Source organism: Callithrix jacchus, chromosome 15 (genome assembly GCF_049354715.1).
Source record: "Callithrix jacchus isolate 240 chromosome 15, calJac240_pri, whole genome shotgun sequence".
Lineage (NCBI taxonomy): Eukaryota > Metazoa > Chordata > Mammalia > Primates > Cebidae > Callithrix > Callithrix jacchus.
In genome coordinates, this window is record NC_133516.1 from 10,930,043 (window position 1) to 10,944,570 (window position 14,528).

Below are 14,528 nucleotides of genomic sequence, written 5' to 3' on the forward strand. Positions count from 1 at the left end.
GCCAGACAAAGTGGAATTGCAAATGCATATACCAAAAAAGAAACCTAACTGATAAATCGTTTGAGTTTTTGCTCCAAAAGACCAAAATGTAGGTCCCTTGATCTGACCTAGAAAAGAACATGTAGGAAAGGGTGCACCTCAGAGAGAAAGTGTGTGTGTGTGTGTGTGTGTGTGTGTCTGTGTGTCTGTGTGTGTGTGTGTGTGTGTACTTGTGTGAGCATGCACATGCATGTTAAAATGTGATGTTTGGCCTTCTAGTTACGTTTTTGCATTCAGACTAATTAAGCAACACCTGCTAACAACCCGTCAAAGGTGTCTCTTTTCCTCATTCCAGCCCCCAACTCCACATACACCTGCTCTGCACCCCACACACCTTTATTTGGTTGGGTTGGGAGCCTGTTGAGACCTCCCTGTCACCACCTGTGTGCCAAAACCAGCCTTCCCCAAGATCAGCTGCTCTGCAAGAGTGCACAGGTGTGTCCTGGAGAAATCTCAGCATTCTTGTTCTTCACTTAGGCAGAAAGAAAACAGAAAGGCAGAAGATTAAGTTATACACAGGTACAAACAGATGAGAGGGAAGCCAGGAGAAGCCATGTAAGCTACAACCACATTTAGACAAATGCAACTGCAGGGTTCTTGGTGATGCAGGTGAGCTCAAAATAAACCTTAAAAAAATACAGAGGTGCAGAACTCTTGCTTTTATGTGACAGCGCCAATTACTTTTAGTTGTTATGGCAATAAAAATTCTATGGTAAATATGATTATATTATTGGAGGAGAAGATTAGAATAGAATTGACATGTATTGAATACATCTATTATGTGCCAGGTAGTATTTATGCCAAGAATTTAGATGTTTTTCTTAAAAAAGTGTACTTTTCCCCCAAGAAAGAAAATGCATAAATCTACAAAAGTAAGGCTCTCTGCTATCTCCTCTTCCCGCTGTGGGAAGTAAAAAAAGTTCCTTTTTAAAGTTTCCTTTCTTGTTAAAGGGTAAGTGTGCTAATATCTTTGTTACGCCCTATCCTATGTAGCTGTTACACATGCCGTGCTTACAGGCACGTAGCACCTTCTATGTCCTTGTACTTTAACCGAGATGTCTGTGCTGGACGTGCTCACAGGCGTGTCCCAGCTCTCCACTGCTTTTACCTGTTTAGAGACGTTTTAAGTTGTCAGCCAATCAGGTTTTAGTTTAGATTGTGGGGTCTGGCTCCAGCCAACGGAGATTAGACATAGCAGTAAGGACGACCCCAAATGTGTAAGGAATACATTTGTGTGCTTTCCTTTGTTCATTGTACTCTCATGGCACGATGGCTACTGAGAGTGCCCTTCCTGCAGTCCAGGAGGTAAAACTGCATTGCTCAAAGATCTGGTGTGTCAGTGCTGATTTTTCTTTGCGGCACCGAGCATCTATTTCCAACACCCTTCACCGGTTAATTGGCAATTCCTGGTGCCCCAGATCTGCTATTTTTCAATATGAAAACCTCTCCCTAATCCCAGCTCACACTCTCGCTCTTCCTCTCTCTCTCTCTCTCTCTAACACACACACACACACACACACACACACATTCTGATTATAATAATGAAAATGCTGCACTCTTAGGAAGGCAGTACACAGACCCAAAACTCACTGTGTCCTGCTGATATTATGTGTGATCCAAGCAGATGATAACTGAGGTTTTGTACCTGTTGTGTTGAGGGAAGGCAAATTAAACTCCATAAAGAGAGAAGACATTTTTCAGGAGAGGCCAGGTGGCTGCTTTATTTGTTTGTTTATTTGTTTATTGATTGATTGATTTGTAAGAGGCTGACTCTTATGTTGCAATAAGATTTCCACAACTTTGGGTAATCAATCAAAATACTAGTCCTTAGCTACAGAATATTACTCAGTCTGTGGGTTAGGTTCTCTCAGGCATTGGCATGCCAGGACATCAGATCGTCAGAGAAAAAAGCCAGAGCAATTAATTTTTCTTATGTCGACAAGTAGACAAAATATTTTAAGCAAACAACCTCAGCCGACATGGATAATCAACAATGTTTTAGAGAGGCGTTCCACTCAAGGAAACTCAAGCTTGGCTTTGTTTCTGGGTTTTTAATTCCTGAATATAAAGATGGTGATGTCAAAAAGAACATAAATCTATTTCTGGTAGAAATTTGCCCTTGCTGCCTGTTTGCAGGATGCTTCCAACAAGCCAGCAGGATGGAGGAGGCCTGAGCTCGGAGGCAGAGAAATGAAGAGCAGAAACACACAGGTCTCCAGGATGCTGCTGCGATGCTGAGGACCAACCACCTGAACATGGTCCTCCTGAGACCTCAGAGCTGCTGGTGAATTATGACAAGCCATAGAAGTAAGAGGAATTGAGGAGGAGGGGTTGCGGGGTCGGGGGCGCACAGCTTTGTGTTCAGGAGCACAGGTGTTCAGCCTGCTGGGGTTCAAATTCCACCCAGCTCAGCTCCTCACTAGTGCCATGACCTTGGGCAAGTTATTTAACTTACTTCTCTATCTCTTCAACAGTAAAATGCGCACAGTCACAGGACCTCCTTCATGAGTTTGCTGCTGTGACGGATGGGATGATGCCTATTAGGCTCTTAGCTGCACAGTGCCGGCGTCATGGCTTGATAGCCAGCAGGAGCTGGCATGTCCATCCAGTGCCATGCTCCTAGAGAGGACACATGACTCGCCCAACATCTCCCAGCTGGTTAGCCAGAACTAGGACTCAGTTCAGCCCACTTCTTTCATTGCTCTGCCATCACCAGGGTGAACTGATTCAAGGAAACAAGTTGATCTTCCATGCAGCCCAGCTCCACCCAGCTCTACTGGCCCCACCTTTAGGGCCCTGCCCTGCCATGCCCTGTTCTACATTGCCCTGCCCGGCCCTCCCTAGCCACCCTGGCTCAGCCTCAGTAGAAGGCTGCAGATCAGCCAGGCCTGAGTGCCAGTCAGAGGACGATGAGGCCCAGGTGCAAAACCAACACCTTGACCCAGACTGAAAACTGCTGCCATAGCAAGCCAAAGGTGGGCGCTTCCCAACTGGGAGAAAGGGAAGCGGAGGCAGGTAGGTGGTGCCCCATCCAGCTCCTGCCCAGAAGCTATGTGAGAGGTTCGCCAGGGTTCTGGCGACAATAATGAGCCCAAAAAACAAACAAAACAAAGACAGACAAGCCTTCACTCGAGGGTGGAATGAAGTGAAGGAAAGGCAAAGGACCCAGGCCATCAGCTCTAGGGTTCCTGAGAAAATTGGGACAGCAGTTCAGAAAATGAAAAGCAGCCAAGGAAGATGAGCCACATTGGTCTGAGCAGAGAGGAAAGACTTGAGCATTCGTATTTGCACCATCTCTGTCCCTATCACACAAAGCTCTGTGTTCCATGCTGGGCATCTGCAAGAGAGCAGAGATGCCCAGGAAATGGCAGACAGGCTAGTGGTGAGTCTTAATACCATCCGGGAAGAGGAGGACAGAAAAGATTTCAAGGCGATTGTCTGGAAAAAAGGTGAGACTTCCCAGGGTGATATGGCAGCATTCTCTAAATAGCTGACGTTTTTCCCAGGAAGACCCACTTTGTCAGTGCAGCTCCAAAGGGCAGAGCAAGGCTTGGAGAATGGAACTCATAGGCTGGCAGATTTCAGCACAATCTAAGAAAGCTGTGTCCGCTGACACTCCGAGTTGTGGCGGACTCCACTGGGAACGTTGAGGTCTCCTGGCAGTTGTCCAGGAGATGGTGGAAATAGTACCGGCAGGATTCCTGCACTGGGTCCAGGGGTTGAAGAGTTGACCTTTGACTGTTGAGGTCCCTTTCGATTTCAACACTGGTAAAATGGGGCGAGTCAGAGAGCACACCTACCGCTACTTTTATTCAGAATAAATGCCAATTTATGTGTCTTCCTCCCACCACTTGGCTTTTTTTCTAAATAAATAAAGGGGACATAATTATTCTCTAACCCTCAGCTTCAATAACATTTAGAAGCTGATTATTAACTCCCTGAAAATAAAATGCTGGATGACAAATCTCTCTCTCTCTCTCTCAAATTCCAGTGTGCTGGAAAAAGGGGAATCAAGAAGTGATAAATATTTAAATGAACATTTTTAAAAGCTCAAGACCGAGGAATCCAACTACAGCTTTTTTAATGTCCTGTATGTCAAATAAACAGAAAACAAAACTAAAAGGGAAATACCTTGAAAAATGATAATTTTGAAAGAAATGAGACTAAAGAATACTGTCTAAATACATGAGTACTTTACATAAATCAATATGGAGATAATCATAGCAACAGAAAAAAATACAAAGGGAATGAACAGAAAATATTCAAAATGAGACATATAAATGACCAATAAATATATGAAAAATGTTCAAAGTAGCCAAAGAAAAGCCAGTTAAAACAATAATGAGAATTATGTTGTACCTGTAATACTGCTTTGCACTTCTTTATCAAAAATTCAAACAGATCTGGATCCCTGTTTTGGGGGTGAACAGACATAATGGGTTTCTACATAAGAGTGTTTGCTACAAAGTGGGGAGGATTCTGACCCCTTTAAAGTATTAAAGTATAATCTCTCTTTAGATGGAAACAATTTGCAATGGAGAATTTCAAGCACAGCTGTATTACTCATTTGAAGTGGACTCAGGGGATGATCTCTCTTCTGGTTTTTTGTTATAGCATTAGAAAAGAAGCTGGCACAATTTCTGCAGAGACTTCTTGCAAGGCCTTCATAAGCGTTACATATTTTATTTGCTAAAATGTAAAATTTATCTTTTTGAGAATAGTGCAGACAGGTCTTGGTGAAATGTACCAGGAAACCCTAGATGTGAGTCACAGTTGGCTACTTCCAGCTCTTTGCAAGAGAGAGGTAAGTATCTTATTAAAAGTATGGTAAGCCTCAGGGCCCTTTAGGTCCATAACAGGAAATTTGACCAAAGGTCTCTGAAACACAATTTCAAATGGCTAATTTAAAAAAACAAACAGACACTCAAATTTCATTTTGATGCCTGTAAAAGCTTACATGAAAAGTTTGGTTTAGGAACGTTTCTAGGTAGTAACTGAAAAAGAATCCCTGAATATCTTTAAAATTCCCTTGTGCTTTCCTTCTCCCCCACTAGTGAAGAAAAAGTCTGGGGTAACTGAGGGAAAAACAGGGAAGAACATTGTGATGAGGAAGGTGCGAAAAGAAGCATGGAATAATCTTCCCTGAAAGAGACGCTACTGTACTATAGTGACGGGAATGATGTTCAGGAGGGCAAGGATGGTTGGTTAAAAGTAGAAGGAAAGAATGAAAAGGTGTCTTTAAAAAGGAAGTAGAAGTAGGAGACAGGAAGGCCGGGGGGAAAAATAGCATGAAAATAAACTCAGTACAGCCAGCTGAAAGACTATCTTTCTTGGGGCTTTCCTATGGGCAATTAGTCTTCTGGGTGTTCATCTCCTTGAAGGCAGGGGGACAAACACTGGAATATACCCAGTAGATGGCAAACAGAGTGGTGAGTCTTAACACATGTGGGAGGAGGAATACAGAAAATATTTCAAGGTGATTGTCCTGGAAATTTTTTTTTAATTGTTTTTAATGTTCCTATTTTCCAGACTCATTGGTTATGGAATGTTGATTGGAATTAAATTCAGAGAACATTGAATTTCTCCTTGTTTTCTTTTCAAATTTCAATAACTTTTTACTGTCGTATGTTAACTGTAGGAAATTTAGAGAATACAGAAGAAACAGAAACAGTGAAATAAAATTCACTCTTACTTTTCTCTCACAGGTAACACTATTGGGCTGAAGTATAAACGTTCCTGTCTTTTTACCATTGTTTTTATTTACAAAATGAGGGCTGAAACCCTCATTTTGTAAATGAACAATATCTGAACGTTGCACACTACTGTTTCAGATAAATAAATTTTTTAAAGAGCAGAAGCCATGACATTTTCTAGATTTCTCAATTGTATAAAACGTTTAACTCATTGTTTCTTTAAAAAAAAAAAGTAAGGAGAGTCAACTCTGATTTTGTCAAGAGCTGACACCAGAACATAGATAACCAAGGGGAGAGAGAGGATAAAGAAGGAAATTTGTCCCATTCAAAAACTGAGTAAACTACTTTGAATAAGCAAATAATATGATGTATAAGTTACTTTCCACTTATGTAAAAAATAGCATATCATGTACGTAAAGCGAATGTACAATTGAGTAAGCAAATGCCGTTACTCTATCATTCTCAGGGTAACAACTTTCACTTCCTTAGTCTGCAGTGCATCCTAACACTTTTTTTCAAACCAGCCAAAGGACCTCAGGACAAACCTCCCCAAGATACGCCATGCGAGCTGAGACCTGAGGGATGTGTAGACAGATGTGAGCAAGCTGTCAGGCAAGCCTGGGGCTACAGTTGCAAAGCAAGCACATTTCAAGTAGAAGGAATCGTGTGTTCAAGAGGGAAGTGAGCATACCACCTTCCAGCTTCTAGAAGGAATCAGCATGGTAGAGGTGGAGCTCCAGGAGGATGCATGATGTGAGATGGAGACGAGATGAGGTCCAACAGAGCACAGGCTTGCAGAGCCCCTCACCAAGCCTGTCACCAGCACTTGTTCCACATAGGAAATATTAGGCAGAGGCTATTTTTTTGTGAGCCCTAAAGAATATTTTTTGTGGGCCGGGCATGGTGGCTCACACCTGTAATCCCAGCACTTTGGGAGGACAAGGCAGGCGGATCACGAGGTCAGGAGTTGGAGACCAGCCTGGCCAACATGGTGAAACCCTGTCTCTACCAAAAATACAAAAAGTAGCAGGGTGTGGTGGCGCACGCCTATGATCCCAGCTACTGGGGAGGCTGAGGCAGGAGAATCTCTTGAGCCTGGGAGGCAAAGGTTGCATTGAGCTGAGAAAGAATGTTCTTTGTAGGGAAAGGCACTGACCTGTAGCTTCTGCATTGTGGTTCTCGACCGTGGAGCTCACCATTGCCACCCACATGTGGCTCCTGCAAGTTCTAGCAAGGCTGGTCAAAATCTGCTTGCAGGTGCATGAGCCAGCACTTCCATAGCACTCAGTGTGATTCCAGGCATGGTGGTAAGAGCTGTGTATGAACTGACTCACTTAGTCTGTGACATAATCTTATAAGATAGAGCCTATTCTTTTTCCCATTTTATTGATTAGAAAACTGAGACCCAGAGAGGCTAACGTACCAAAGGCACAAAGCAGGCAAGTGGAGAGGCGGGCAGTTTGGCTCCAGCAGCCTTGCTCCTAAGGGTTACCCCACACATCCTCTTGGCAAGTATTACATGCCTACCATATGGCCTGCACTTTGCATCTGTGTGAAGCAAAAATCCAGCACGGGGAATGTGCCCGGGTGATAAGAGGCCTCACTCGCTGCTCACTCGCTGCTCTGCTACGTAAGACAAAACGGCAGGGCAAGTCCTTAGCTAAGTATTGCAGGCATTCATCAACAGGCGTGCCTCCTTCTGTGGCAGCAGAGGAATAATGATTCTCTCCCGTATCTCTATAACACTCTGCCACTTGCGAAACACTTCCTCGTGTCGTCTCTGGGTTATGGTTGTCACAACAACCCCGTGAAGCCAGAAAGACAGGATTATCTGGAGAATCAGACTCTGAGGAGGGAAGGGACTAGGGACCTCCTAGACTGCTGACCAAGGAGGTGCCTCCATCGAGCTCCACCACAGCCCAGGCCAGTCATGCTTCCCCTTGAAGACTTGGGTCATTCCCATGCGAGAAAAACGTTAGTGTATGAGCTGGACTGGGAGCTGCAGTGGACAGACAGAGGCTCTGACGTTAGAACAGCTCTGGTTTTCACTCCTGGCTCCACCAATGCATGCTATCTATACAGGCTTGGATAATATTTCTTTTTTTGAGATGGAGTCTCGCTCTGTCACCCAGTCTGTAGTACAATGGAACAATCTTAGCTCACTGCAAACTCCGCTTCCTGGTTCAAATGATTCTCCTGCCTCAGCCTCCTGAGTAGCTGGGATTACAGGCGTGCACCACCACGCCCAGCTAACTTTTATATTTTTAGTAGAGATGGGGTTTCACCATGTTGGTCAGGCTGGTCTCAAACTCCTGACCTCGTGATCTGCCTGCCTCAGCCTCTCTAAGTGCTGGGATTATAGGCATGAGCCACTGCACCTGGCCAAGCTTGGATGATCTTTTTTAACTTCTCTTAATTAACTTTATCATTTACCAAATGATGATAAGAAGGTAAAACAGAACTAATATAAAGGCATGTGAAATAGTCATGCAATGTTTGGTGTTACAAGTGTCAGCTCATGCATTACTCTGCTGGTCTGTTTTCCACTCCTGCACTCTTCCACCCAACTCCTTAAAAGCTCCTGTGCACCAGCCTCTGCTATAGCCCTCCATTTCCACCGCCTTATAGCTTAAGTCTCACCACCCTTCCCTTAAGGGTGAGCTTGATTCCAAAGAACAGAGTAGGAAAAGCTGAACATAGTAACTTCATGGTGGAGAAGTCTGGCAAACCTACCTCAACCACGTGATAAAGGTTAATCTCACTATGGATGAGGTACCCGTTGATACAATGTGATCAGAAGGACACTCACTTCTGCATTCTTTCTGAAGACTCATCACCCTAGTTTGATCTTGAGAAAAACAAAAGGCAAAATCAAAATAATTCTTGACTTTCTCTTGTTTCCAAAGGCCCAATTTTTAATAAACCACAGATTTGGAAAAACTGAGTGATCCCTTCTTTCTGCAGAAGGTCTCTCACCTCGGCCTCCAAGCCCTTTAGGAACAAGAACCTTTTACAAGCTGAGAGAGTGAAAAGAAAGAACAAGTTAGATGCTGGTTTGAAAGCCAAGCTCCTGCCCTTTGGGGCCAACTCCCATTAAGAAAAGCTGGTGCTGGAGGAGGGAGATGATAGAACATCTGTGTGCATTTCAGCCTCCCTGAAGAAAGAGGGCTTGACTCTCACTTGCTCTGAGAGGGTCTGCTGGTAGACTTGTAGAGCGTCGAGGCAGAATTAGGAGACATTGCAGGAAGGACACATCATCCTTGGGAGAGCTAAGAAGAATGCAGTTATTTCTTGCGAGACGGCTGCTGTAGAGGACATACCCAAACAGCGAAACAACAGCTGCATCTCCTGGGAAGCGCACAGAGATCTCAACCAGTCAGAATTGAGAAAGGCGAGCCGTGCTCTCCTCCAAGTCCAAAGCGGCTTATTCACAAATCTCTGCCGTTTTTAGGATCAGTATCAGGAAGGAGAAAAGGAAGAAGCAGGAAAGTCCACATTTATGTCGGTGTAAACACAAAATCCCTAATGTGATCACCAGAGGCACTGAGTTGACATAGATATAACTGAACTAAGTTTTTTATATCATAAAAAAATAGTTTATGATAAAATTTAAGTTCACGCATAGAAAAATAGGGAGTGCTACGTTCTTGCTTTTTTGTGGGCTTTGAAATTCACAGGAAATATGAATACACTTACAAAAAATATAAATACACTCACAACAAATATAAAACATCTAAAAAGGGATCTCATCCATAAGAGGTATTAAAGAAATTAGCTTCCCTAAGCTAGATTATCTAAATTTTTATGCTAATACTTATCTCTAAAATCTTAGACATTTGTAGCTTGGTTTCAGTAGTGAGTTAGGCTTACTTTGAAAATGCAAACAAATCAATCAACAATCTTTATAACATCCAACAGTAGAAGAGAACTATCCTTCCAGGAAGTGACACTGTAATTAGTAAAACAAAATAATGTCCATCACTACTAATGGCCATTGCCCTCTTGGCAGTGAAGGCAGAACAGCAATATAATAAATAGGTTCTATCTCCCCAGCATACACAAATCTCAACCACTTCTCATTTCCATGACTACCACCCCAATCCAAGCCACCATGTCTCACCTGGACATTGCCCAGTCTCCCTGCTTCTGCGCTTACCCCTATAGTCTGCTCTCAACATAGAGCGACCCTTCCTTTTTAAAAGATAAATAGGATTATGTTATTTTTCTCCTTAAAACACTCCACGGTGGCTCAAGCCTGTAATCCCAGCACTTTGGGAGGCCGAGGCGGGTAGATCACAAAGTCAAGAGATTGAGACCATTCTGGTCAACATGGTGAAACCCCGTCTCTACTAAAAATACAAAATATTAGCTGGGCATGGTGGCGCATGCTTGTAATCCCAGCTACTCAGGAGGCTGAGGCAGGAGAATTGCCTAAACCCAGGAGGCGGAGGTTGCAGTGAGCCGAGATCGCGCCATTGCACTCCAGCCTGGGTAACCCACCAGAGCGAAACTCCACCTCAAAAAAAAAGACACTCCAAAGTAGCTTAAGTCTCACCACCATTCCCTTAAGGGTGAGCTTGATTTCAAAGAATAGAGTAGGAAAAGCTGAACATAGTAACTTCATGGTGGAGAAGTCTGGCAAACCTACCTCAACCAAGTCATAAAGGTTAATCTCACTATGGATGAGGTACCTGTTGATATCATGTGATAAGAAGGGCACTCACTTCTGCATTCTTTCTGAAGACTCATCACCCTAGTTTGATCATGAGAAAAACAAAAGACAAACCCAAATTGGGAACATTCTATAGGATACATGACTGCTATTCCTCAAGACAGTCAAGGTCATGAAAAGCAAGAAGATCACCAGAGACCAGGGAAGACCAGGAGACATGGCCACTAAGTGCAACATGGTGCCATATATTGAATCCTGGAACAGAAAGAGGACACTGATGGAAAAACCAGCCAAATCCAAATAAAACCTGGCATTTAATAATAGTGATAAGCCGATGTCAGTATTCTAGTTTTAACAAAGGTGATGTATGATGTTGGCAATAGGGGAAACCTTATAAGGGATACACAGAAACTTTCTGGACTATCTCTGTAACTTTTCTGTAAATCTAAATTGTTCAAAAATAAAAAGTTTTATTTTTAAAATTCATGCAGAAATGTAATTTGCTTTATCTTTCTGTAATCAACTTTAGTGTTTGATACTTCATTTTCATAAACAACAAAAAAACCTTTAGTTTTATCATTTTGGTATATTCCAGAATAACATTTATTCATATTTAGTTTAAAACAAAAAAGATCCCAAAAAACTCCACGCATCTCTGACAATCTAATTTCCAAAGTTCTTACCAAGGTCGAGAATGTCCCAGGTGACCTGATGACCTGGCCACTCACTCTTCCTTCCAGAATCCTTGCCCCTTCCTCCCCTTGCTATTCCTGAAAAGCTTCAAGTGCATTCTCACCTCAGGCCCTTTGCATTTGCTATTCCCACAAACCTACATGGTCCCATTTTTCTCAAACCTCTACTCAAATATCAGTTTTTCTTCTTTGTTTAAAAAAAACAAAACAGGTATATTTCTATTAGACTACCGACACAGAAAATACTGTGGTATGAATGGATAGTATGAATGACAAATAATACAAATATATTTTATTTGAAATAAACAAAAATGCATACACAGCTCAATGGGTCAGTTGGAAACAAACCTTTGCGTGACTGTATTCAAAAGGTTTTCTGTGACTACACTTTGGTAACACTCTGACCCTCATCCCCATCACTGTCTAGCCCTTTACTTTGCTTTATTTTTCTTCATACTTCAAATTACATGACATATTATAGACTCATTGGAGTTTACTTTTCTGGTTTTTTGTTTTGTTTTGTTTGTTTGTTTTTTGGGTGTGTGTGTGTGTGTGGTTGCTTTTCTCCATGAGGAAAGGGATTTTGTCTGTTTTGCAATCAAATGCTCTACCCCAGAGCTACACCCTCAAGATTTTGTCTGTTTTCATCACTGCTATAATCTCAGTACTTTGCAGTTCCTGGCACATGGTAAATGTTTAATTTGTTGAATGAATGAATGAATGAAAATAAAATTGGAGCAGTTTTTGCTGCAAACCATGTCTCTTCAGGTGGCTTTGGTCCATTTCAACTACAAAACTGAGATTGCCTTCTGGGCCCAAAAGATACCTGATGATGGACATATTTGATGTAAATGAAACAAAACCTCCTGCCTTGGACTAATTATAAGAAGCTATCTATAATTAGCTCGTTGTTAAATTAATCAGCAAGCTGTTGCTACCTCAGGAATAAAGTTTAATTTCCCAAATGATTTTGGCAGTGCTGATAAGCCCATGGGCAATGGACAATATTTAACTGCCAGCAGATGTCAAAGAAAATGACTTGTTTGACTAAGACGCTGGTAAAATGTATTAATGAAACCTATCTCTTTAACTCATTGGCATGAATAAGCCAGATTCCTGACCGTAATTTTTTTTTGAATCAGAAATATACATACTTCAAATTACTCCCCCTAGCTGAGAGAATTTTCTGAAATGATAGAAAGGTTCAACACCTTGATTGGGGTGGTGGTTATCCAGGTAAATACATGTATCCAAGTTCATTGATTCGCTTAAAACCAGTGCATTTAGCTGTGCATAAATTTTACCTCACTTTTTAAGTATATTCCTATATTGTTGATAATTCCATTGTCTACAACCCATCTTAAGAAAATTCATTTTGTAGGAGAAATGCATATTTTTATAGATAACTATCAGTTATGAAGGGAATGTGTATATCACAGGCACCAAGCTTTGAACTGTATTTTTTGTCTGGAAGTATCTAACTAAAAACACTACATTCATATTTCCCATTATTATTGTCATTAAATTGTTTTAGTTTACACACAAATCATCTTGAAAATATGTTTGCTGTCTTCATGCAGTAAAATGAAATAATAGTTGCAAAATCTATGCTCCCCAAATCTAAATATTAACAGCACAATCTCAGATGGAGGCAAAATTTACTTGAATATTTCCAGTTGCAGGGAGAATTTGCATAGAAAAAAAGGTAATTTTTTTTTTTTTTTGAGATGGAGTCTTACTCTTGTTGCCCAGGCTGAAGCATAATGAATGGCACGGTCTCGGCTCACCGCAACCTCCACCTCCCAGGTTCAAGTGATTCTCCCGCCACAGCCTCCCAAGTAGCTGGGATTACAGGTGTGCACCACCACACCCAGTCAATTTTTGTGATTTTAGGTGAGACAGCATTTCACCATGTTGGTCAGGCTGGTCTCAAACTCCTGACTTCAAGTGATCCACCTGCCTCAGCCTCTTAAAGTGCTGGGATCACAGACGTGAGCCACTGCCACCTGGCCGAATAAAGGTAAAAATTTTAATTGGAATTAAGTCAAGTGAAAACCCTGTTCCTAAATGGGGGAAAAAATAAAGACACCTGCAGGTAATTAACATGATCATTAACACAAAGGGGAACACAGAAAACGAACTATGACTACAGGCACTCAGCTTGACTCGGCAATATTGTAAATTTGAAATTCCAACAGTAAATTAGCTTTTAAAATTATTCCAGAACAATAACTTTATAACATAATATACATTTCTGTGTCTAAATTGCTAGGAACAGACATCAAATTTTCCTAAGAGGTGTACTTCTATAAAAGTAGAATAAACATTTGCAATACTTCACAAAGCTGACCTAATTTATTATCCACTGCAATATAAAAGGGTTTTTTCACCTGAAGCCTGTCCAGGTGACACTGGGATGTGTGACGCTGGTATCCTTTCTCTCGTCAGTATTTGCTTTGACTACCAGCTCTCCCAACTTTATGCATGCACTTCGCAGCACTTCGCACCCTCTGAAATTACGTCGTTCATGTTAGTTGGCTTGTTGATGGGCAGCCTCCTCCATTGCCATGTGAGTCCTCGGAGAGTGGGACCTCGGTTCTCCTGTCTTTGCTGTGCTCCAGCATGTAGAACAGTGGCCTGGCACATAGCGGCCCACTGAATCACCAGATTCAGCCACTCGAATGATGTGTGCAGGCCCTGGGAGAATGGCAGCCCGCAGGGAACACGAAGAGAGCTGCGCAACCTCACCCCAAATGACTGTGTCTGGAGCCTGTACAAAGAGACTCAGCCAGGGGAGCAGTGCCAGGGCCAGAGGAGCAGTGGACCGGAACAGGAGTGTGTGACTAATGAGGGGAGGGGAGGGGAGGAAGGAGGGATCGTCAGAGCCACATAGAGTGGAGAGAATGCCACAGAGAGCAGGGTGCCTGCACTGGCTGAGGTCTAGGGATGGGGGCACACAGCAGTTCTGGAGTGGGTGGCCTGGGCAAAGCATACAGAAACATAGCATACAGGCAGATGATGCAGCAGCACAGAGAGATGATGAGTTTGGGCCTGGAGCAGAGAAGGGACAATACTACGAGAGGTAATGTGAGACTCAGGGGGCTAATTCACAGGTGCAGCTGAAGGACGTAGTTGCAACCCACCTGCGCTGCGCAGTCACTGTTACTGTGTGGGCGTTTTCACTCCCGGATTTGTTGTAGTCCACAGACTACACAAATATATTCTATTCTGGAGAAACAGCATAGCTCCTTCCCCTGAGTTCCTGTGCTGCTCACACACATTCCCCAGACATGCCCTCCAGAGTCCCACCTGTGTCTGTCTCGACCGTCCCTTCTGCCTGCAATATCCTTTCCATTTCCCATTTCCTTATGGCTAAATTCCACCTGCTTGTCAAAGGTCTTCTCACACATTGCACCATCACAAGTTAAATTA

The 14,528-nt window shown here is 42.7% G+C and overlaps 1 protein-coding gene across 1 annotated transcript in view; it reads left to right on the forward strand.

The window, feature by feature from the left end:
• Positions 1-14,042: 14,042 nt before the first annotated feature.
• LOC118147880 (uncharacterized) overlaps positions 14,043-14,528 on the forward strand; it is a 31,313-nt gene continuing 30,827 nt past the window's right edge. Inside the window, exon 1 of the mRNA XM_078350187.1 lies at positions 14,043-14,178. Coding sequence (XP_078206313.1) covers positions 14,043-14,178 — 136 coding nt within the window. The remainder of the gene's footprint in view (positions 14,179-14,528) is intronic.